Source organism: Astyanax mexicanus, chromosome 13 (genome assembly GCF_023375975.1).
Source record: "Astyanax mexicanus isolate ESR-SI-001 chromosome 13, AstMex3_surface, whole genome shotgun sequence".
NCBI classification, from domain to species: Eukaryota; Metazoa; Chordata; class Actinopteri; order Characiformes; family Acestrorhamphidae; genus Astyanax; species Astyanax mexicanus.
Window position 1 is genome coordinate 40,380,567 of NC_064420.1, and position 24,822 is coordinate 40,405,388.

The window sequence follows — 24,822 nt, forward strand, 5'->3', positions numbered from 1 at the left end:
AAGCTCTTTAGATCCAGTGAATAACCTGAAATGGTACAATATCTATTAAACTTAAATGGTAAAATAAGTGAGCACTTCACTGTAAAAAAAAAAAAAAGTGAAAACATTGTAGATTGTAAATTGTAAAATGTATATTGTAAAAAAAAGGGGTGTGATTGACTGGTCAGTAGTAATAGAAAAATAAAAAATATTAATTTACAAGGTTTTTGTCCTATGAAGCCCGTAAGGTGACATAATGTAAAAAAATATATATTGCATGGCCACGATTTATTAAGCCGTGGGAATGAGATCCTAACAGATTGTGTAACTGTGAAAGACACTAGAAATAACTAGAAAAAGACAGAGAACTCTGTTACTATTGAAAATATGAGTCTTTTCTTCAGTGAAATTACAGATGAGGCCAAAAAAAGCCAGACCTTCAAAAGACTGTTGGAAACTGGAGAAAACTGCTACAGGAAGGGTCACGTCTGGCTGAACCACATGGCAACACCAGCCTTTAGCTCTGCTAGTTCAGATCAGAGGAGATTTGTATTTTGTTGCTTTAAAACTAAAGGTTTTTAATGTGTTTGTGTTGTCAATACCTGTGTTTTACCAGCAGGAAGCAGCTCTTCCTTACTTTACTTCCTTTAGAGTGAGCTTTCCAAACAGGAGTTATACCTAATCTTGGACCACACTGCATTTTACATGGAGATTTTCCAGTTATAGGAACATATAGTCTATGAGTACTAGGCTTAATTTCTGCTTAGGAAACTGACCCCACTGTGTTTAAGTGTGATGTTAGTAACATCTCGGTAGGGCTTGGTGACATTGAAAAAAAAAAGATACTTGAAAAGATGAAAGATTCTTGATTATGATTTATATTTTTTACTTCTTATGTAACAACTGAAAAAGGACAGTTTTTTATTTTTTGGAGATTGAAGTGAATAAAGCAAATATGATAAAAAAATGACTCAAACAATGCAAAAGCTTTAAAAGAACGACATGAAGAACCTTCTCTTATACGTTATAAAGTACTTCTAAACTTCTAAAAATTTTATTTCTAATTTTTTCCCAATTACCCAACCCACTCATTAGAATTCCTCCTATGACTAGTGATGCCCCAACACCAGGAGGGTGAAGACTAACACATGCCTCCTCCAATACATGTAAATTCAGCCACCACCTTTTTTCCAGCTGCTGCTGATGAAGCAGCCTTGCCAAGTAGCATCACAGTGCGCTCGAAGGAAAGCACAGTGACTCTGTTCCGATACATCAGCTCACAGACGACTTGTGCTGCAGACATCACCCTTTGGAGTGATGTGGGGAGAGAGAGCAAGGCCAATTGTGCTCTCTCAGGGCTCTGGCAGCTGAAGGCAAGCTACATGAACAGGATTTGAACCAGCGACCTCCTGATCATAGTGGCAGCGCTTAGCCCGCTGGACAGTGTGAATCATTTTAAATCTGCTGAATAATGAAGTGCACAAAGACAAACATGAGTTGATTATTTAAAAATAAAGTTTATTACATTGAAAAATTTGCACAAAGCCCTTTTTTTAAGCAATAAAAATACAACATACAATACATTGAAACAACAGCAAAGACTGCAGAGAGATGTGATTATACTGAGTCATTTCATAGTTCCCCAAAACCCTCAGTCACCCTCATGTTAAATTGCATTCATTATAACGCAAACTTTGGAAAACTTGGTCATTAGGATACAATAAATGATAGGAAGAGATAAATGCAAAACTAGATACACATTATCACTGAGATTTCTCCAGTCCAGTCTATATAATGTATATGTTTCTACACTTTTAACCATAAAATACTAGCGTGCTGTGGATGAAGCCAGAAGCAGTTCTCTCAGCAACAGATAAACTGCATTGTGCTATGTGCATGCGTGTGCATGTGTTTGTGTGTGCGCAAAATATCAAATAAAAAATATTAAAAAAAGGTTACATGGACAAATAGCAGTAAAATATGCAGAATATGTATGTACTTAAGTAGATACCAGATTATGTACATAAGTAGATATCACTGCAGGTTGCTGAGGTTCATGGTCCTGGAATCACAAATGTATTTCAATTACCTGAGTTTATAGCAAATTATTAATATTATTCTCTGGATTCTCGGATTTCTGTAAATCTCTAGTGTGATTCAGTAAACCCAGACAGCCACACCTGAAAATACTGCCAGGTGAGAACCTGTGTAGGATCAAATTTGGTTAAACTACAAGTTACTTCTAGTCCTGGGGTTCTTAACCTGGGGTAGCAACTCCTAAGAGGGTTCAGATATAGTTACTGTTTAAAGGGTAACTAAACCCTCTGATTTTAGTTGACTCCACACTCAGAAAAATGGGAGGGGTAGTTTGTTGAGGGCACTGCTGGGTGATGTATGGGTTTAGAGGTGGGGCAGGAGGAAGAGCTGATTGGCTGAGCTGCAGCAGCAGCAGTAGTATGCCTCTGATAGCGGTGAGACGCAGATGGTTGGATGTCAGCAGGGGGGGGCGGTGTTATTGAAAGTACATGAAAACATCATCCACGCCTACAGCACAGTTCAACCTAAGAGGGCTCTGCAGAGGCGTAAATAACCACAATAAAAGTGTTTTTTAAAGGTTAGGAAATATTTATAATTTGTTTTAGCAGGACTGATATGTTTCCTTACTTCAAATGAACAGATTTCATTTATTAATGAAAAAATATGAAAGGTAAAGACAATATGCCAGACTCTTGAATTTCTCTGCAAATCAGGATTTTCTACACTTATGTACTACGGATGGGACAAAATATCGATATTGCAAAATATAGTGTCATTTTGGTTTGTGACACATTATAGCAATAAGTATAAGTAGCATCAAATCAATATATTTATTAAAACAGGCACTCTAAACTCCTTAAGACCGATTAATTTTTAAAACACATTGCTGCCAAGCATTTGTTTTTGAAAAGGGCAGGGGGTGGTGAAAATTTTTAAACCTTAAAAATGGGTAGCACAGTAAAAAAAAGGTTAAGATCCCTGATCTAGTCATGTGTTAGTGAAGTACATCATATTCAAGTGCTTTGTAGTTGAAGTGCCATAAAAAATTGTGAATGTAAGTTGTATTATCACCTGATTCTTGGGGAAACTGAACTGCACTAACAAAGTAGTAAATTTACCATATATATATAGTATAGTATATAGTATATAGTATGATCAGAAGATCAGGCTGACTGCCATCAGCAGTCGGAGTATGAGCGAGTATGATTGGTGATGCAATCTCTGTATGGGTAGGTGTGATGCTGCATCAACAGCAGTTGGAAAAAAGGGCAGAGTCTGACCTCACATGTATCGCAGGAGGCATGTGCTAATCTTTCAACACAACATAAAGGCAGACTGTCTATAACACCGAATTAGTCGATACACTTAAGTTTTTCATATCCTCCGCTTTACCTTATTGCTTTATATGTACCACATTGTATTATTTTCACTTGTTTCACCAGAGCACAATTCCAGCTTTAAACATGTACACACATCCCAATACGACTTCCCAATGACATTACAGTAAGCTTTCTTCAAGGATAAAACAGCCCAGATTTGAACATTAAAAAAGACATACTAAAAACACACAACGAAACTCTGCAGATGAGCATTTCTGATTGTACAGTAAAGATTCCACCCGGACATCTGCAGTCTTCCTCAATCCCATAATCCCATAGAGCACGCCCTGGACCAGCCAGCAGCTCACCAACACTCACTTCCGCGACAGTTTTTCCATTTCTAACATAAAAAAAAGATACATTAAACAGACAGATTTATTATATTGCACACATTAAACATCTACTGTAACCTGAGGACTTTAACTGAACTCACCTCTGTTGAGATCTATCATTTTTGGGGCGGGATAGTTGTTCATCTCAGCTCTCTCTTTCATTATGTTATTCTTGTAGTCTGAAAGAAAACAAAGAGAAAGAAGAATCTGAGTTATAATCAAGTTTTTTTAATCTGGTCTTATTCTGCGCTATTATGGTGGGCTGGCAGAGGCAGTCTACATATTAACAATAAATATAGTTTCTCTATCCATGTATTTATCCACCTGTTAATTTAACATTATGTAACATCAGGGATGTATGTCAAGTTCATTAGTATTTATGTGACTGGCAGTTCGGTATGAGATCCTGGCCCTCATTTGAGTGGTCCTCCAATCAACAAAAGCCAATTGCGCTCTCTCAGGGCTCTGGCAGCTGGTGGCATGCAGCACGAACGGGATTCGAACCAGGGATCTCCCGAACATAGTGGCAGCGCCTTAGTCCGCTGGAACACTTGGAGCCCCCGAAATGACGTTTTAAAGCCTATTGTCCAATGAGCATTAACTTTTCAGGTGGGCAGTAAGCAACTTTAAGACGGGTTGTAAGACTGACACCTCATCACAAGCTAGAAACAGTACCGGTATTTACGGGAGATTTTTTTTTTTTTTTTTACTTCTTCTTACATTTTCACACAATTATCTAAACGTTCTACTCCTTGATTTTTAAAAACAGGCTCGTTACTCCTATTTAATTTTAGCTTGTTTTCATTCTGTCTTCTTATCGTAAGAATAATTATATCCAGATAAATATCTCCCTTCAGTATGTAGCTGTATGTAGCCTAGTATGAAGATAATCTGTGCAGAGACTTGACAGAACTTCTAAAGAGCTTCTTTAATATATTGATTTAATACTTAATAACTTAATAACTTATACAGAAGTATTTTAAACCCTAGTATCTATACTTCTACCTGAGTAATGAATCAGAATACTTTTAATACCTTTAACTAAAATATAAATGGACACTTGTTATTACCGAGTCGGAGGTCTTCCTGACTGTAGGGTCTCAGTTCAGTGGCTTGTAACTCCAACTCAATTTCAGTCCTCTCATTCCTGTTCAACAGGGCAAGATAAACACATATATCAAGATCAAAACACAACTTACGTTCAATTTCAACATATTCAAGACCTCAACAATGGACAAATTACACAATTTCCACCAATAACAAAGCACAAAAACATGAACTAAAGTTTTGTGCCTAGTTTCCCTATCCAGCGTCACTAACTGCTCACATATTCTTCAACTTTGTTTTCAGCTCTCCTGTCAACCAGCACTTCATCAGTAGTAGGGTGTCCATATTTTGGGTTTAAAAGAAGGCACTGGGGACTGACAGGAATTCACTGTGGTCAGGATGCTGTGGCCGGGGGGATGCTGTAAGTATGCCTGAGGTTTAGATCTATAGTAATATGTATATGTGAGGGTGGAAGTGACTTAAATACCTTTTCAACCTGGAAGATGTTTTTTTTTAAATATTATATCAGAATTATATAATGCATGGGCCAATAGAAATCCTCCTGTAAAGTTGATAATATATTTTCCAGGGCATTATGTGGTGGGCCACAAAAAAAATTCTATTTTGGAAAATGAAGTGTAATGGGATGAAGTGCTACAGACTAGTAGCTCTCCAGCCCAGAGGGTTGTTGAACCTAATTGCAGAACAGTTGATCTCAATGCAGGTAAACCCAAGAAAAAAACGAAAAAAATAAACACACCGCTCCTCATGCAGGATCAAACCCGTGTCCTCAGGGTCATGGTCCAATACACTATTACTGCCCCGGCTAGTGATTTGGGACATGGCCGGGAAAAAAACGCCCTTATAAGGAGATAGGGAGCCCAAGAATGGGTGGAAAAATGAGAACGGGTAGAAACTAAAGTCACGCTGAGCGAGAGACAGAGAGACAGGGAAGGGATGTGAACAAAAGCTCACCAGGGGAGCCTTTCAATTATTATTTTTTTCATTATCGTTCATCATAGTTCATTATAACAACCTCACGGGCAAGATGTTTCATGCTTGCGGGCCACATCTGGCCTGCGGGCTGCTTATTGCCGACACCTGATATAAAGTTTTTGTTTGATACTGACGATTTACATTGTTGTTTAGCAATTATTTGGATAAATAAATACCATTTTTATTTTTTTATTTGTAACCCATATGAATGCTGAATGGTTTATATGCATAAGCTTGCTTTTTTTCAAATTATATTGTAATTTAATCAAAGTAAATTTAATAGTGATACAAAGCATGTGTATTATATAAGAATCACCTCACTGTAATTAGTCAAGCAAGCAGCATCCTTGAACAATTTCTAATATAATGTAAATCTGGTAGTTTTTTTTTTTTATCTTATGTAAAGTTTTCTCCAGTTTGGACCAATAGAAATGCTGCAAATTGGAATAAAACCTTTTCAGATTAACATTCTTTGATAGCATAGAATGTATTTATTTTATCTCACTTGTAGACGTACCATTTTGGAGATACAATACTATACAAGACACTGACGATTAGTTTTTTTTTTTTAAATATACGTTCTATATAAAGCAGGTTTTTATATTTTAATTTAATTCTTACCTGCCAGACCTTCTGAAATCAGCCTCCATCCCTGAAATACACATTAGACATTGTGTTAAAATGATAATCAGATTTTTGGCACAAAAAACCCAGTTGTAGTACATACTATGACATGACTCACACTCACTGATACACACTATGAATCACAGTCTTTCATTTGAACAAATGATTCAGTGAGTCTTTTTTTTACATTTACTCATAAAATGAGCAATAATTCTTTACAGACCCAAATCCCCTCAGGACCATACCTCCTTTCTTCCTGCACTGCCTCGTGGTCATGATGAGTCCTATGAGCATGAGCAGAAGCAGCAGGAAGAAAGCAAGGACGTAGCCGACCTGGTGCAGCAGGTGAGTCCGGCTCTCTGGCAAGATGACGTTGAAGACGTGGGATGACTCCACCATATTGGTATCTGCAGAAATATGACAAAGAAAGGATGACTAATACAGTTACTATTACTACTGCAGCTGCTGCTGCTGCTTTCTCCTCAATCTGATCCAAATATATTAATGCTGAGCATCAGCCGATGTTGATCTGAGCTTTATTTGAAAAAACAATGCAGCCACAAAAAATAAACTTAGTTGTACTAATCATTAATTCTGAAGTACAATCAGAATATTAAACACAGTAAAAGAAATTATATACATATATATATAGCATCACCGCTAAAATAAATGAATCATTCCATAATATCTTATTATAGTATCTGTTACCTAAAAAAAAAAAATCTCATTGTACTTCAGAATTAATGATTAGTACAACTAAGTTTATTTTTTGATGATCCAGTCTAATTGACCTACCTGACCAATCAACTCCCTGTTCATTTACAACACTGCAGTCAAGTCAATATGTGTGTATGTATGTGTGTATGTGTAAAGGTACACACTCTGAACTGATATGACATGATGACTGTATTTTAGTAAGAAGAATGGGCTACTAGCATTTTTACAATAGTTTTACATAGTTTCAGATATTATATAGATATAAATAAAAATAATTCCACACTGCAGACTTTAACAAAACTCTTTTATTAACCTTCTGAGAACTCTCCTCATTACATGCTACCTGGATAATGATGTACAAGAACTGCATCTTGAGGACACCAGATGGTGCTCTAAACACTATGGTTAAAACAAAACTTGAAAAATGACTGGGGTTTACCTAGCTGTTACCTGACCCATTAAAATATGCCTGAATTTAATGCCTGTGTACTGCAGCAATTCTCAACTAATACATAAAAAAAAAAATTAGTAATTACTGCTCATCTGATTTCGTAATCGTCTTTTATATTGGAGGAAAAGAGAGTACATGTTGCATCTTGAGGACACCAGATGGTTCTCTAAACACTGTGGTTAAAACAAAGACCCTAGCCATTACCTGACCAGTTAAAATATGCCTGAATTTAATGAATGGCTATGTTTTACAACAATTCTCAACCTGATCCAATACATAATAAAAAAAGAATTAATTCAATAATTAAATATTTCAAAATTAAAAAATAATTACTGCATCTGATTTTGTACTTGTCTTTTTTACTGGGAAAAATACTGGGAGTTTCTTACTAATGTACTCTGATTGAAGAGATATGCAGAGATGTGAAATATCTCATTTTGTGGCCTTATTTATTTTTGTGCAATTTTGATATCTAATTTTATTGTAATAACTTTTATACATGTAGTTTTCATGTTCCACCTCATTTTCTTAAAAAATGCTCTTAAATTTACTTTGCATGCATATGAATGTGTGAGTGAATGAGTTATTTAAGGCTATTTTTCTTAAATAAATTTGTTTGGTTTGTACTCTATGAAAGTGGGTCATGACTTAATGACCACGAAAAAATGTGGGACAAGGGCTGAGACCAGCTGAGAAGCCCTGGTGTAGTGGATCATTGTATCATTACAATTATACAAGGGTTATGATTCAGTGTATTCCCATTCGTTGTGAAACTGTGAGCAAGAAAATATATTGCTATATATTTTTTATCATAATATTTTATATTATAAAGTCAGAACATTGGAATCTGAACACACTGTGAAAGTAAAGTTCATGGGTTTAAACACAACACAAAATGATACAGTTGTAGAGTGTAATAAATGTTTCAGGTGGATTAGTTTCTCTTTCTCGTTTTTTGTCTTTCACAGACATATTCAGTCTCTTTCCAGCTTCTGCCAGAGTGTCTGTATGTTAGTTTTTAAAGAATGAACCAGTAGTCCTTGTAGAACTGTTAGAACTAAAGGTCGGAAAGCAGGTCGCAGTTCTCGCGAGCGTTGGTCAAGGCCGCCCTGGAAAACTTACAGAGTCTGGTTTGAGCTCAGAGGAGCTCCAGCACCGACACGAGAGCACCGCTATTCCTCCTATTACACCTCAATGCAGCGCTGCAGTGAGTTTCAAGCTGTAATTTTACTTCTTTAAAAAGATCAAAAATCAAGGAAATCCTACCTAGTGCTGCTTTAAATAAGAAAATCTATCAATATCTATCAGTATCTATCAATACAGTACTGCTAAACTAAATATTGTGCTACTTTAATATATCAGTGTTCTTCTTGGGTCAGCTGACTCAATCCTGAGTCAATAGATTAGATTGGGAGTTTAATTAAATAATTTAATAAAGCACTTAATAGAGCTTTGGTTTTGAGTGAAGTTATTTCCAGAAACATCTGTTTCTAGAGAATTAGATTATTTCTAATGCTCTGCTGGATGAAGATAACTAAATAGTCAGGCTGGCAATGGTTAAGACACATTCTTCAGAGTGGTACTGCATTATCCTGGTGCCTCTAATGGATAAAAAAAGTCCAGGCGGTTTGTTTTTCCCCTTCACCCACACGCCAGCGAGGAAAAGGCAGAGAGGAACAGGGCTCCATGTCAGACCGACTCAGACATAATGAGTTCCAGACCTGATGTCATGCAGCTGTGATAGAGAAAAAACACACGCGAAGCGGCCAAGAGGAGAAAACAGGAGGAGGAACGTGTTGTTTGTGGTCAGTCTGTCTTTAGAGCTTTTCTCCGTTTACTTATTGCCAAAAAAAACTGGAAAATAGGTCTGAGGTGATGTCACATTTCTTACTTAAACCCAGTCAACCTATTACCAACATTTAATCTACAGTTTTTTTATATGATTTATTTAGTAACTGTTTATATGGTATCATATAAACTATGCTTAATCTGGCATATTTTGGCTGCAGTAGAGTAACATTAACACCACATAAACACACAAATCCCATCCCTCAAAAGCATGTATTGCCCTGTCAGCACTAACAGCTGTTTAAAGGGAAGGTTTAAATGGTGACTCGGTTCACTGGTTAGTCAGAAAAAAGCTTTTGGAAGAATGTATTTAAGTGTCATTATCTAAAATGCTTTACTCAGAAAAGTATAATCAATATTAACGTTATTATTTATTATTATTTAACTTCAATATAGAGTCATATCCAAAAGTTTGAACTTAATAAGCACATTCATTTTTATTAATTAACTTAGCATAAAAAATTTACCCTATCTATAGTGAATGCCACAGTTTTAATAAAATAAACTATTATTTCTATTAAGATGTGCAAATGTCTGTTTAAATCTCACTACGAAAATCAACAAACATACAGCTCTGGAAACAATTAAGAGACCACTTCAGTTTCTGAATCAGTTTCTCTGATTTTGCTATTTATAGGTATATGTTTAAGTAAAATAAATGTTGTTGTTTTATTCTATAAACTACAGACAACATTTCTCCCAAATTCCAAACAAAAATATTGTCATTTTAAAGCATTTTTTGCAGAAAATTTTAAGAGTTCAGAAATCAGTTTTCATGCATCTTGGCATGTTCTCCTCCACCAGTCTTACACACTGCTTTTGGGTAAATTTATTGAACTGCTCAAAAATTCAAGCAGCTCAGCTTAGTTCAGCTTCCTCTTGATTATATTCCAGAGGTTTTCAATTTGGTTTTGATACAGTTGTAATGATGTAAAATGTTTTATAATTTGACTGTAAGCATATTTAAAATATGGGGTTACATACAGTGAGTCCAAGAAGTATTTGATCCCTTGCTTATTCTTTGTTTGCCCACTAATAAAGACACTATCCTTCTGCACTTTTAATGGTAGATATATTCTAACATGGAGAGACAGAATATCAAGACAAAAATCCAGAATATAATTTTAAAGAATATATTTTAATTAATTTGTATTTCAATGAGGAAAATAAGTATTTGATCCCTCTTGCCAAACACACTCAATACTTAGTGGCAAAGCCTTTGTTTGCAAGCACAGCGGTGAGACGTTTGTTGTAGTTAACCACAAGTTTAGCACACACACCAGGGGGAATTTTGGCCCACTCTTCTTTGCAGATCCTCTCTAAATCATGAAGGTTGGTGGGCTGTCGCTTGGCAACTCTGACCTTCAGCTCCCTCCATAGATTTTCGATCGGATTGAGGTCTGGCGACTGGCTGGGCCACACCATGACCTTAATGTGATTTTTCTTGAGCCAATCCTTTGCTGTATGTTTAGGGTCGTTATCATGTTGGAAGACCCAACCACGGCCCATTTTCAGATCCCTGGCAGAGGGGAGGAGGTTGTCCCTCAGGATTGTGCGGTGCATGGCTCCATCCATCTTCCCAGTGATGCGGTGAAGTAGCCCTGTACCCTTGGCAGAGAAACACCCCCAAAACATTATGCTTCCACCTCCATGCTTGACGGTGGGCACAGTGTTCTTGGGGTCATAGGCAGCATTTTTCTTCCTCCACACATGGCGGGTGGAGTTGAGGCCAAAAAGTTCATTTTTGGTCTCGTCTGACCACAAAACCTTCTCCCAATAACTTGGTTCATCTTTCAAATGATCATTGGCATACTTGAGGCGCGCCTCCACATGTGCTCTCTTCAGCAGGGGTACCTTTCGGGCACTGCAGGATGTGAATCCATTGTTGCGCAAAGTGTTGCCAATTGTTTCCTTGCAAACTGTGGTCCCAGCTGCCTTCAGGTCATTTGCTAACTCCTGCCGAGTGGTTGGAGGACGATTTCTGACCGTTCTCAGCATCATTGCCACCCCACGAGGCGAAATCTTCTTTGGAGCACCGGGCCGAGGTCTGTTGATTGTCATGTTATACTCTTTAAACTTTCTGATAATTGCACCAATAGTTGTTACTTTCACATCCAACACCTTACTAATCTTTTTGTAGCCCATTCCAGCTTTGTGAAGGTCAACAATTCTGACTCTGAGGTCCTGTGACAGCTCTTTGGTTTTACCCATGTTGGAGACTTGAAATCTGTGTGATCTGTCTGATTCTGTGGACAGGTGTTTTTCACACAAGTGATTAGTGAGAACAGGTGGCTTCAGGTCAGGTAACAAGTTGATTGGGAGTGTCTAACTGGTCTGTAAAAGCCAGAACTGCTAATGAATACTAAGGGATCAAATACTTATTTCACTCCATGAAATACAAATCAATTAATATATATTCCTTAGATTTATTTTCTGGATTTTCTTTTTAATATTCTGTCTCTCCATGTAAGAATACATCTACCATTAAAAGTATAGAATGATCATGTCTTTATTAGTGGGCCAACGAAGAAAATCAGCAAGGGATCAAATACTTCTTGGACTCACTGTACATGAAGTTACTTATGTATATTTATAATAGTTCCATTTTAGCATACATTCCATTTTAGCGAATACTTAGTATAATTTAAGTAAGACTTTTGTACTATTTTTATACTAATTAAAGTATAATAAGTACAAAAAATGTTGTTACACTTCAGCACTCTTTAAATATACTGATTAATAATGTGGCTACAAGCACACTTCAGTGCACTACAGCATAATAATGCTAAGTCACTCTGGATAAGAGCATCTGTTAAATGCAGTAAAACTTACTGCTGTACATGACTTTAGGCATGCCAGTGTATCTAATCTTGGTATTACAGTATTTGAAGTAAATCTGCGCTTTATAATCTGTTCAGTATGTATCACTAAAACCCCTGGGCAAGGCTAAAGGGCACTAAAATCTTCAAAAGAGTTCACCTGGGAGAGGCATGCAGTTAAAAACAAGAGAAGATGTGAATCTGACAGAACCAAAACGGTTCCTCGCTCAGCGTTTAATGTCACTGAAAGCCAGATGTTGTACAGATGTAGCAAACTTCCTTTTCACACCAGAAAACAGCCTGTATTATCCAGCGCAGGGCTGAGGGATACCGTCATAGGCCAAGAGGCTAAACTTGCAAAACTGAGTCAGACCTTTGCTGCCTCCCTTTATTAAGCAACGGTTTTAAAATGAGCTCAGTCATTTACTTAGCAGAGGAAAAGAATAAAAGCAACTTTTTTTACTTAGTCTTAGTGAAGAAGGAAAGTATTATTTATTCAATATGACCTATAGAATAAATATATAATATACAGAGCAGCTTGTATAGAGCAGAATAATTATTTCATTAGCTACAATATTAGCTTTCTACTTCTGAAGCTTGGAAGTGGTGAAGAGTTAAACAAGCTCCAAATGGAGATATCAGCCAAGGCTGGGGCTGCGTTCCTCCCCTGAAGGCCAGACGTGTGTGAGGGAACTGGATTAACAGGACTGAGAAATAAAACACAGGAAATACTTGGGCAAGGCAGTGACCAGAAACACAGCAAGTCCACGTAATGACAAATGTTACTGCTCTCTGCTGGAGCTTTATAAGAATAAGATATGCTGAACATGAAAATATACATTCCTGAGGAATGCAATCAGGATACCCTAATAAAACCTATGGAAATTTAATTGTGTGCTTCTTGTCTGCCCTTTCATTTCTTTTTGGAGTTATTCGTAGGGTTTTAAATTGTTTTTTTGTTTTTTTTGTTGGGGAGGTATAAGTATGTGTATATGTTTTATTGTGTTTATTTAGTTTAGTTGTAGAAGCTCCACAGGTGGAGTATTACTCATTCTTTTGAGTAGGTAGATTCTTTTGGGTTGGAGATAGATAAGGGTCTCCAACAATGTTTCTGCAGAGGTTGTGTATATGGATTTATTATTTGTGTTAATGTGCCTGGCGACACTAGAATTAGTGCTGGGCGGTTTACTGGTTCATTTGGTATACCGGAGGAGAATTTTATACTGGTATGCATTTTTTCCATACCGCCATACCGCTAGAGGCGCTGCAGAGAACAGCGCCGCCAAAGAAGACACACAGCTCGCTAGCTAACACTAGCCAGTTAGCATAACAAGTTAGCATACTGGAGTTAATGGAAGAATAGACGTGAATACGGACTGCAATAGCGTAATTGATGCACAGCTCAGAGAAATGTTCCTCTCGTCCCCCAGACAAGCCCAGAATAGGTAATTCATTCATTCAGCACAAGAGATTAAACTCCCTAAAACTCTGGATACAAGGAAGTAACTATAGCCCTTTTAAATATATTATTACTCTAGCTTAAAGGATCATTTTAAGGCACTCTGAACTGAATGTATTCATAAACTATAGAAAGAAGGGGATTGTGGCTGATTTTAACACTGTAATGCCCTTAATGTCTTCAGAAAAACATTATAAATTGATATTAAACGCGTGTCTTACTTGTGCAATAGAGCTTTTGAAAAATGTCTTTTTCAAAAACTTAAGCTTTGAGTATTTTAGGTCAATTTATAGTGTTTATGGAACATTTTAAAAAGGAAGCCGTGTTGAAGTTGTTAGCATATCTCTTTTTAAGGTCTATTGTTTACATTTTTCAGCTGTTTTCCTGCTAATGAAGTCTGATTTCTTCATATATTGCGTAATTTTGTGGGACTCAAGTAAACTCAGGAATAACCAAAGCCTTAATTTAAAGCCTTAGTGTTTGATATTATATGTACTCCTAACAGTAAAGTAGGTCACAAACCTATACAAAGCCCACTCACGCCAAAAAAATAAAATAAAATAAATAAATAAATAAATAGTAATAAAAATACAGTGAAACCGGTTTTCTTTTTGTACAGTATACGATGTAAGAAAAGTTATTGGTTTTCAAATCATAAATAAGACATTACCAGGGTCATCGTCCTGCTGCTGAGGAACTTGTTTGGGGGTTTCGGGATGAGTAGGCTGAGTAGGTTCAGTGGGTGTCTCTGCGGGGGGAAGGCCAGGCACAGGAGGCTCCACGATGACCCTGAAGATGCGTCTCTCGTGCAGGCCGCAGTAGTGGTGGTGCAGGTGGCAGGAGTACAGGCCTTTATCAGCAGGCTGAATGTCAGAGAGAGTGAGGGAGAAATCCCCCACGCTGAAAGCCTCGGCAAAGATGTTCATCTTGCTGAGGAGAAACGTCGGCCCGTATTTCCGCTTCTCCCCGGAGGCGTAGAGATCGATGAGGCGGTCGGCGCGGTCGCGGGTCACACCCGGAGCCTGGAAGTCCCAGTGGACCACTTGCTGTTGGCCCTCCTCCCGGACGCCCTCCCTCCAGAGGGGGCGGCGGTTCACGCAGGGTAAAACCACACTGCTGCCCACCAGCACCACGAACACGGACTTCTCCCCGTCCCACACTCGCTTCTCCTTACGAGCTGAAGGGAAAATCAGAAAAAACACAAGGACGGGACAATTTATCGGAAACACAGCAACCTTTTATTGGTTTACCTTGTCGATACAGTAGGTGTACAGGTAGAGATTATAATAGATAAAACTATTAATTATGTGCAACAGATGATGTACAAAGTGTAGGTGATCTCCTATTCTTTAATCAGTGGTCAGTAACTGATTATAGGGCTGCTGTTGGATGCAGGATGTTTTGGTTGGTGGACTGTTCTTAACCCAGCAGTGACCCTGAGATCAACACGCTGCCAAAACTGCTGGTGCCACTGCTGTCCTTTAAACAGCCTTTAAAAGGGCTTTTTAATATGATGTGACACAATACCTGCCTGATTTCCAGTCACAATTCCATGATAGTTCGCTAACTACTAAAATAAGCCACCCTGCGTGCTGTTTTACGACTAATCAGCGCGTACCCCTTCAGCAGAGCGCTGAAAAGGGGTTAGACAGCCATGGCCCCGCCCCCAGAGTGAAAATCATAAATGTGAAACTAATCCACAAAAAAAGGCTGCCTGACTGGTGAGTGTTTGTATGTACTTCATGGTTTGGGCTGCTCTGGCATACTGTCGTAATACATTTTTTTTTGTTTTACAACATTTTGTGGTTTGTAGCTGTTGTATATGTGGGCTGTTTATGTGTATTAAGTTCATATAACTCAGTCAAGACAGAGAATATGTAGTTATTGTAAGGTTTATCTACATGTCACTTGATAGGCAGCCGGGGAGGTGGTGCTGCGTGCGGGTTGGGGGGCGGTGGGGTGGTGAGTGGGGGTTCACTGCACGCCACTGATTACATATTAATTTAATCTAGGAAAGATTCATTTTTTTCATGATAGAGGTGCTTATGTGTGTGTTAAACAATAAAAACACATAAGAATATTTACAACAATGACAGATATACAGTATAATGCAGAAATTCATACCGGACTTAGTGACGTTGAGCTGGATCTGAATGGACTGGTGGATCTTGCAGTAATGGTGGTGCAGGTTGCAGGTGTAGATGCCTTTATCGTTCATGTCGACGTCTGCAGAAACAAAAGCAGTGAATAAATCAGTGAGACAGAACATCCTCTATCAGTGAAGCTCAGCTCGGGTTCTCACAGCAGGATCTTACTGTGGATGATGAGGGAGAAGTTCCCGTCACTGAAGGCGTCTTTGGAGATGGTGACTCTGCCCTTGTTGTAGGCGTTATAAACGCGTTCAGTTCCTCCTGAGTTCAAGTCTAGAACCCGCTCTGTTGTGTAATCGGGCCGGTTCTGGATCAGGTCCCAGTGCACCACGCGCTGCCGGTCCCGGAGACTGTCTCGTCTCCAGATCATCTGCTGGTTGTGACATGGTAATACAGCTTTCGATCCTGTGCGAAGTGTGATGTTCCTGGCCTCCACCACTACACCCTGCACACTGGCCTGGGCCCTCACTACAACACATACAGTACACCATGAGTTATATATATATATATTTTTTTTATTATTTTTTTTTTTTCCCATTTTCTTCCCAAATTAAACGACCAATAACCCAACCCACTTATTAGACCTCCCTCTATCACTACTGATGCCCCAACACCCGGAGGGTGAGGACTAGCACATGCCTCCTTCAACATATGTGAAGTCAGACTCCGCCTCTTTTCCAACTGCTGCTGATGTATCATTGCCGAGTAGCATCACAGCGCACTCGGAGGAAAGCGCAGCGACATTTACCCAACCAGAGAGAGAAAAGGCCATTTGTGCTCTCTCAGGGCTCCGGTAGCTGACGGCAAGCTACATGAACAGGATTTGAAACCATCAATCTCCTGATCATAGTGGCAGCACTTAGCCCACTGGACCACCCAGAGCCCTTAAATGGATTCTTTCTGTAGGGTTCAAAATTTTGCAAACTGAATGAAATACATTTTAGTAACCTGGTAGAACCTAAACATTCTACTCATAGATAGGTAGGTAGGTAGACAGACAGACAGACAGACAGACATATAGATAGAGTATGACACTGTCATCTAGTGGCCGGTGTTTAAACACAACACTAAATGATCCCCAGTCTGACACCAATCTTAATATCTAAACTAAAAAAAAACGATACACTGTTTTGTGAATCAATATAATTAATAAAATTGCAAAGCTAAATATTGCAACCCTTTGACTCTTCTTGATGCACAGTGTCACATGTGTACCAAGAACAGGTCAGAGAAGTCATTACCACTCACTGTGGACAGCACAGTAGGTGGTAAATGATTGTGAGCAGCAGCATCTGGCATCAAGTGTCTGTGTAAAACACACAAATGACTTGGGACATGGCTAAATTCATGATAAACAATATTTGTTTCTGTCCAAATGGAATACAATTGAAATAGATCAATTGTAATTAATCAAATATAACTTTGAAAAAGCACTCATACCAACACTAAAATATGCCCGATTATAAGCAGATAACAATATAATCAAGGTATCCATGTGCATCCTCATGAGAAAAAAAATCACTTATTCATGATAATCAGTTGTTCTTAAATACTTACCGTAAGGTGTGAGAAGGACGGCAGCAACTGAAACACAAAAAAATAAAAAATGCAATATTTAACCAACCAGTCACTCAGATGGAGGTTTCTACATAACAAGCTGTCTCAATAGAATGATGATAACTGTCCCTTACTTCATGGTTTGTGGTTTGGGTGCACATACCCAGCAGTACACTGTATATATACACACACTGAAAAAGTGAGATTTTCTAAATATGTACCTATTATAAAACAGCTGACAGACAAGTTGTCAAAAACAGTTATAACAGCACACTCCAGTACCTTGTGTGTGTGTTTTTGGGGTCTCAAGAGGTGCACTTACATCTAACACATAGTGTAAGCACTATTACATCTGCTGTTTGCCTGTGTGCCAACATATTACCCAGCACAGAGGCCCTATTCATCCCCAGCCTGCTTCAGTCAAAGCCCCAGTGACCCAGAACCTAAACACTGTCAACATTTACCTTCAGACTGCAGCCTAAGCCTGTCTGCTTCAGGACCACTGCTGAACCAGGACTCACAGGCTAACAAAAATCTATTAGGCATTTTAACCCTTTAAGGCACAGTTGACACTGTGAGAAACCAGCGTTTTGCTTATTTCTCATTTTGCATTTGTGTTTAAAAAGGAAACATCTGCATTAGGTGTTTAATCTGTCAAATTAGAAACACATTCTGTGCCGGAAAGGGTTTTTTATTTTTTTTTTTTTATCATTTTTTATTTCTAATTTCTCCCATTTTCTCCCCAATTTACATGGCCAATTACCCAACCCACTCACTAGGACTCCCTATATCACTAGTGATGCCCCAACACACCAGGAGGGTGAAGACTAGCACATGCTTCCTCCGATTCAAGCTGCTGCTGATGCAGCATTGCTGAGCAGCATCACAGTGCGCTTGGAGGAAAGCGCAGCATCTCGGTTCCGGTACATCAGCTCACAGATGCCCTGTGCTGTGGACATCACCCAAGGAGGATGTGGGGAGAGAGCGCCATCTACCCACCCGGAGGGAGCAGGGCCAATTGTGCTCCCTCTGAGTGCCGGCAGCTTGATGGCAAAGCTGCATGAGCTGGGGTTCGAACCTGCAACCTCCCGCTCATAGTGGCAGCGCTTTAGACCACTGGACCACACGGTGTCCCTTGAAAGGTTAAAGTGAAAACCGCAGAGCCGGCTGATGAGGAAAACTGGCGGTAACAAGCTGTAGCTTTTTAACTGAACTTATAAAAGTTCTAAATTTAGCGATATTCATACAGCAGTTCAGATTAGTCAGAGAAATGTGGTCAGCCTGAGTAATACACTGACAGAAGACAAGGGAGAAACCCATCTACTCCCAGAGTGCATCACATGACCAGGTGGTTTAGCAATCACTATGAGCTTCAAAACATTACTCACAGCTGTATGGTATTATTCCTGTGAGGAGATGTTTTTGTAATTTCAGGTCCAGTGTCTTTAAACTTTAAACCCTCCAGTTTTCATAGAAACATATATAATAGAATTATACATATACAGCCATAGACAAAGTTAAGAGAGCACCATTGAAAAAATATCAGTTTCTGAGAATACTGTCATTTAGAGCATTTATTTGCAAAAAAAAAAAGAGAAATGGACAAAAAAAAACAAGAAAATTAAACGCTATCAGACCTCAAGTAAAGCAAACATGTTCAAATTCCCTCAAAAACTACAATACTAATGTGTGTAATGCTCAAGGTTGTCCTGGAAGAAAACGTGTTTCCTTCTGCACTGGAAATGTTCCCCAACTCTGATAACAGTCTGTTTTCCAGCAGGACAATGCCTAATTTCACACAGCTATTTTAATCAAGGTGTGGATAAAGGACCACCAGATCAAGACCCTGTCATGTCCAGCCCAATCTCTAGATCTGGATCTCATTGAGAACCTCTTGAATGTAATCAAGAGGGTGATGGATGATCACAAGCCATTAAACCAAGCTGAACTGCTTGAATTGAATTTAATTTTGGCATAAGGTCACCCAAAAGCAGTGTGTAAGACTGGTGGAGGAGAGCATACCAAGATGCATGAAAACTGTGATTAAAAATCATGGTAATTCCACCAAATATTGATTTCTGAAATCTCTATTGTTGTTTCTTAAGGATTATGAACTTGTTTTCTTTGTACTATTGGAGCATTATGTCTAATGCTGCGTGTGGGCTAGAACAAGGGCATGTTCTCTGTAATTATGGTGCTACACCTAATACTTTTAAGAGGGATGAGTTGAAGGGTTGAGGATGAGTTTGGGAGGTGGCCATCCAACATCTTGACCTCACTAAAGCCAGAAGAGAGAGGGACAACACAATCCTATAATGACCATTATTTTTTTAATAGAAAAAAACAAAAACAAAGAATAAGCAGGTGTCCCAATACTTCTGTTCATACAGTTAGAAGAAGTATGTGAACGCTTTATGCAGAAATCCAAGAAACCTTGGGGGCGCCAAGTGGTCCAACGGTCTAAAGCGCTGCCACTATGAGCAGGAGGTCGCCGGTTCGAACCCCAGCTCATGCAGCTTTGCCATCAAGCTGCCAGCGATAGAGGGAGCAAAATTGGCCCTGCTCCCTCTGGGTGGGTAGATGGCACTCTTTCCCCACATCACTCCTATGGTGATGTCTGCAGGACAGGGCGTCTGCGAGCTGATGTACCAGAGCCGAGCCTCTGTGCTTTCCTCCAAGCGCGCTGGCTGCTCGGCAATGCTGCATCGGCAGCAGCTCGAAAAGAAGCGGTGGCTGACTTCACATGTATCGGAGGAAGCATGTGTTAGTCTTCACCCTCCTGGTGTGTTGAGGTATCACTAGTGATAGGGGGAGTCCTAATGAATGGGTTGGGTAATTGGCCGTGTAAATTGGGGAGAAAATGGGAAAAATTAGAAATAAAATTATAAAAAGAAATCTAAGTAATCTCAAAAAGTTTACATACTTTTTTTTGCAACTGTATATTGTATTTGCACTCAGGCATTCATTTGAAATACATATTGCTATACAAAATATAAATTACCTATACTACACTTACACAATAAAAGGGTAAAAAGACACTTAGACCCAGTTTCTAATAAAAGAAAGAGAGAAATCGTCTCGTATACATAAAGAAACGTGCCAGGCAGTCAGGAAGAATGAAAGTGCAGTTCTCATAAATGAGGGGATCTCGGTAACCACTGAGCCCAAAGAGTGTATACTGTATCTGCACTCAGACATTAATTTGAAATACATATTGCTATACAAATTATAAATGAACTATACTACACTTAAACAAATACGTGTAAAGAGACACTGTGCTCCAAATCGTCTCGTATACATTAAGAAAAGTGCCCTGCAGTCGGGAAGAATGAAAGTGCAGTTCTCATAAATGTGGGGATCTCGGTAACCGCTGAGCCTGAAGACTGGGCCGAGCTGAAAAGCAAAGCATGGCTGCTCTGTAGAAAGGAAAAACAGACATCCATACCCTGTAATTTTCTTCATAAATATTCCACAATGAAATAGCGCCGCACAAAGAAGACTCAGCTAGCACTAAACGCTAAACAACGTGTCAGAAAATTGTCTCCCAGAAGCATGTAATTAACGCTGATGAGTCAGAAAACTGGCGAGGAACTGACGCAGAACTTTCTCCTCAAGTGAATCAGTCTTGAAAAGTGTGCCAAGATATTAGTACTTTCAGTTAAAAAAGGAGTATAGAATAGAATAGACTATTTATTATTTATTAGAATATCCTTATTGACATAGCGCTAGTATATCGAGCGACATTTAATTTTTTGAAAGCATCCAAAAAGTAGAAAGATTAATTTTATTATACTGTATAAAAGTGCACTAATACATGTCCCATTTTGCCACATCCCATAAAAGAAGAAGAACAGCTAAAAAAAAAACCCACTAAACTTGCCTGTGGGTTATGCGTGTGGGTGTCTACAACATCTTGGTTGTAGTTGGTATTATTGGCAGCGTCACTTATCAGTTCATACGGACAATTCTAGCCAGATGCCGCTGGTCACGATCATTAACACTAACTGCACTGTACATTGTGGGTGCTAATATTAGCCTCTTATAGCCCTATCCAGATATGATTAGTTTCTCAGGGAGTTTTCTATCTTATGTGGTTAAAATCCTCTGTGATTTTATTACTGTCCAGAACGATCATGTACGTGTTTTTCTTAGACGTCGACGAGAAAATTTAAAATTACAGGCTGAATTACCTACTATTTTTCGCTGAACTCTGTGGTCCTCCAGTAAAGTTAATCCCGTCCGGATGCACATTTCTGAGTTTCACCACCTTCATTTAATAAAATAGCTTTTTTTATTGTTCACTGCTAGATCCACATAAACACAACAACGAGTGGAAATGGAGGAGCTTCTGAACTAATCCCGTCTAGATATGGCTTATGATGTATTTCCAGTACACATGTGACACTACTGTGGATCAAATAATGTTAAGTGCCCACACCACTTCGCACCCACTATCAGGCCTCCCTTAAATCCTGATAATGCATAATCGCCTTGCCATGAGAACGTTGCCCAGTGTTCAGTCTCACTCGCACAAGATAACACCTCACAACATATACAGATGTAAGTGTTCCTAAACCAAATCCCCAAATTGTGAACACTTCACAATTTACTTTATAGTGCTATACATGTCTGCATTTTTGGTTAATTTAAAATGAATTGATTGGAATTTTGTGAATAATATAAACAAGAGATTTTTTTAAAGGATATACAGATAATACAGTTTTAATTTATATTTTAAAAATGTTATACGTTTAGTAAGGAGCTGCTTAAAAGTTAATCTCAAAGTTCATCAGGTTGAGTGAAAAAAATCAAGAAGCGCAAATACCTAAAAACCTTTAAAAAACAAAAAAGCACTCTCTCTTTAACGTAAACTTGAGGAGAAAGGCAGCGAAGCCAGAGCCTGCTGGTGTACGGTGGCCGAGAAAGCCCAACGCAGTGCAAATGGAAAAGCGCTGCAAAAGCACAAAACACATCCATCAAAATTACAACACAGGCGCAGCAAATAGAAAAACGCGCTGCAACTAGAAAAACGCGCTGCAACTAGAACCACAACACAACGGAAGTGAGTCACAACACAACGGAATTTTCCCGGGGGACCTTAAAAGATACTGTACCAGCTAAGCTGCGTCTTCAGTAACGTCTCGGACTTCACTATGTGTACAAAGGACAATAAGTGGCAAACAAGGCGTTTTGTGAAGCAGAACTTTTAATAATATGCACACAACCGTGGTAATCACAGGTAATAAACATAACTTACTTTTCAGAAGCTTGTTTGCCACTTATTGTCCTTTGTATACAGCTGGTACAGCATCTTTTAAGGTCCCCCGGGAAAATTCCGTTGTGTTGTGACTCACTTCCGTTGTGTTGTGGTTCTATTTGCAGCGCGTTTTTCTATTTGCAGCGCGTTTTTCTTTTTGCAGCGCGTTTTTCTATTTGCTGCGCCTGTGTTGTAATTTTGATGGATGTGTTTTGTGCTTTTGCAGCGCTTTTCAATTTGCACTGCGCTGGGCTTTCTCGGCCACCGTATGCTGGACTGCTCAGACAGTTTTAGATAAGAAAGAATTTCTCAGGCTCTTCTCTCCACAGAGAAAACATCCGCTGTGATTAACAGGCCTGGCTTCAGCCTCTCCTCCTACAGTAAACTCTCAGCAGCAGCAGCAGCAGCAGCAGCCTGCTGACACCGCACAATTCCTACCTCTGATTAACCAAAAAACCCAACACTCAACCCAAAACTCTGCTGGACGGACTCCAGCGTGTCCACTAATAGCTGCTGAATGCTGTCCCTCGCAGAGCTGTGGAGTCAGATCTTTTTCAGCAGTGATTCACTGTGGACTCACACACAGTAATGTTTTAATAACAGGCCTGGGGCCATAACTAGCCCTTCTAACAAAGACACAGTCACACTGGACCTGCACTGGACTGGAGATTATTCACACAAAGAAAGAAGGAAGAACTGCAAACAAAAGAAAAACAAAAGGATGTAAATCAATCCTAAATGTCGGCCTGCCACAATAATTACATTACTGACTTATCATACAGTAAATGGACATGACCTCAATAATGACTGCCAACCTTGATATTCTCCATTGTGTGTTTTCTTGTGTGTTTGTTTTAATCTGATTATTTATTTAATCAATAATTTAACAAGTTGCACAATAATAACTGGTTTAACAATAATCAATAAAAAAATGTTAATCATAAATAATGTTAATCATTAAAATGCTGCAGCTACATTATGATTAGCAATTACCAATGTTATATTAACAATATATATATATATATATATATATATATATATATATATATATATATATATATATATATATATATATATATATATATATATGGCATTAAATCGTCTGAAAATTATAATAATATTATATAATTAAGTATAAAAAAATTAAACCTTCGCGAAAAGGAAGTTAGGAGCATTAAAAGTATGTTCAAATTAGGTAAAGAACACAAAAATGACATTTTCTACTTAATATATTTTATGAAAATACACATTAAATACACTTTCTCTGTATTTCCTTAAAATGTATTTGTAAGCAATATCCTTTAAATTATACGTTGTGTTGATAGAAAATTTATGTAGTGGCGTTAATACTGTTTAAAGTGCATTTTAGTGTATCCCCCCCAGTAGCATCAAAGTGTACACAATATGTGCATCAATACACAAAGCAGTACATTTACAATATACTTCTTGTGTATTAAAAATTATATTTATAAACACATGGTTAAATCTACTTAAGTTATACAAGGCACAACCTAATGCTTTTATGTTGTATATAATATAGTTTAAAAACAAATGTACTTAAGTTGCCATAAGTTGTTCCAAAATAGTATATTTAGTATGTATTAATTTGAATGTTAAATATACTTTTAAAAACATAAATGTAAATGTACAAGGGAAAGTTCAGAAATAGACACTTACTGATAAGTCTACTAACAAACACAACAAACCAAATGCTACTGTTTTATAGGCTTTCATCAGTCAAGAATAACTGTTTATATTAATGTTACTGACATACCAGTCACCTAACAAAGGGTCATTGTTATTCCCAGTACTGTATCAGTCTAAAACTGACCTGACAGGCAGTTTAAAAAGCTAAATGCATTAAAAGCAACAAAACAAGCCCATATTCTGCATGGACTTTGAATTCTCTGCTTTTGACCAACAAACAACAAAGAATAAAACAGTATCACAGAGACAAAAGAGCTACTTACTGTAAAACACCAGAACCATCTCCAACCAAACTCCTCCAGAGGATCTCATCTCCACAGTCTGTGATGAAGAAGGTGATGGAGCTACGACTAGTGGATGGAAATCATCACCTGAGAAGATGAGAAGAAGTCTGTCGACCAGCGACAACAAAAACTCCAGCACTGTGTATATGTGTGTGTGTGTGGACCACAGTCTGCCCTCC

General features: G+C 38.4%; 1 protein-coding gene across 1 annotated transcript; it reads right to left on the minus strand.

Moving 5' to 3' along the window:
* Window positions 1–1,476: 1,476 nt before the first annotated feature.
* Window positions 1,477–24,822, minus strand: mxra8b (matrix-remodelling associated 8b). Its single transcript, XM_022676965.2, has 10 exons — window positions 24,623–24,822; window positions 17,396–17,422; window positions 16,004–16,306; window positions 15,813–15,914; window positions 14,359–14,865; window positions 6,640–6,801; window positions 6,392–6,422; window positions 4,798–4,874; window positions 3,829–3,906; window positions 1,477–3,735 (listed from the first exon to the last, which is right to left on the minus strand). The coding sequence occupies exons 1-10, from the start codon at window positions 24,669–24,671 to the stop codon at window positions 3,710–3,712; spliced, it is 1,362 nt and encodes a 453-aa protein (XP_022532686.2). The 5' UTR covers window positions 24,672–24,822; the 3' UTR covers window positions 1,477–3,709.

Excerpts from the sequence above, each read along its gene's own strand:
- mxra8b (XM_022676965.2), bottom strand. The coding sequence starts at position 24,671 with ATGAGATCCTCTGGAGGAGTTTGGTTGGAGATGGTTCTGGTGTTTTAC. Across the intron at positions 6,423-6,639 it reads GCAGTGCAGGAAGAAAGGAG|GGATGGAGGCTGATTTCAGA; the intron begins GTATGGTCCTGA and ends TGTGTATTTCAG. Across the intron at positions 3,907-4,797 it reads TCAGGAAGACCTCCGACTCG|ACTACAAGAATAACATAATG; the intron begins GTAATAACAAGT and ends GTTTTCTTTCAG.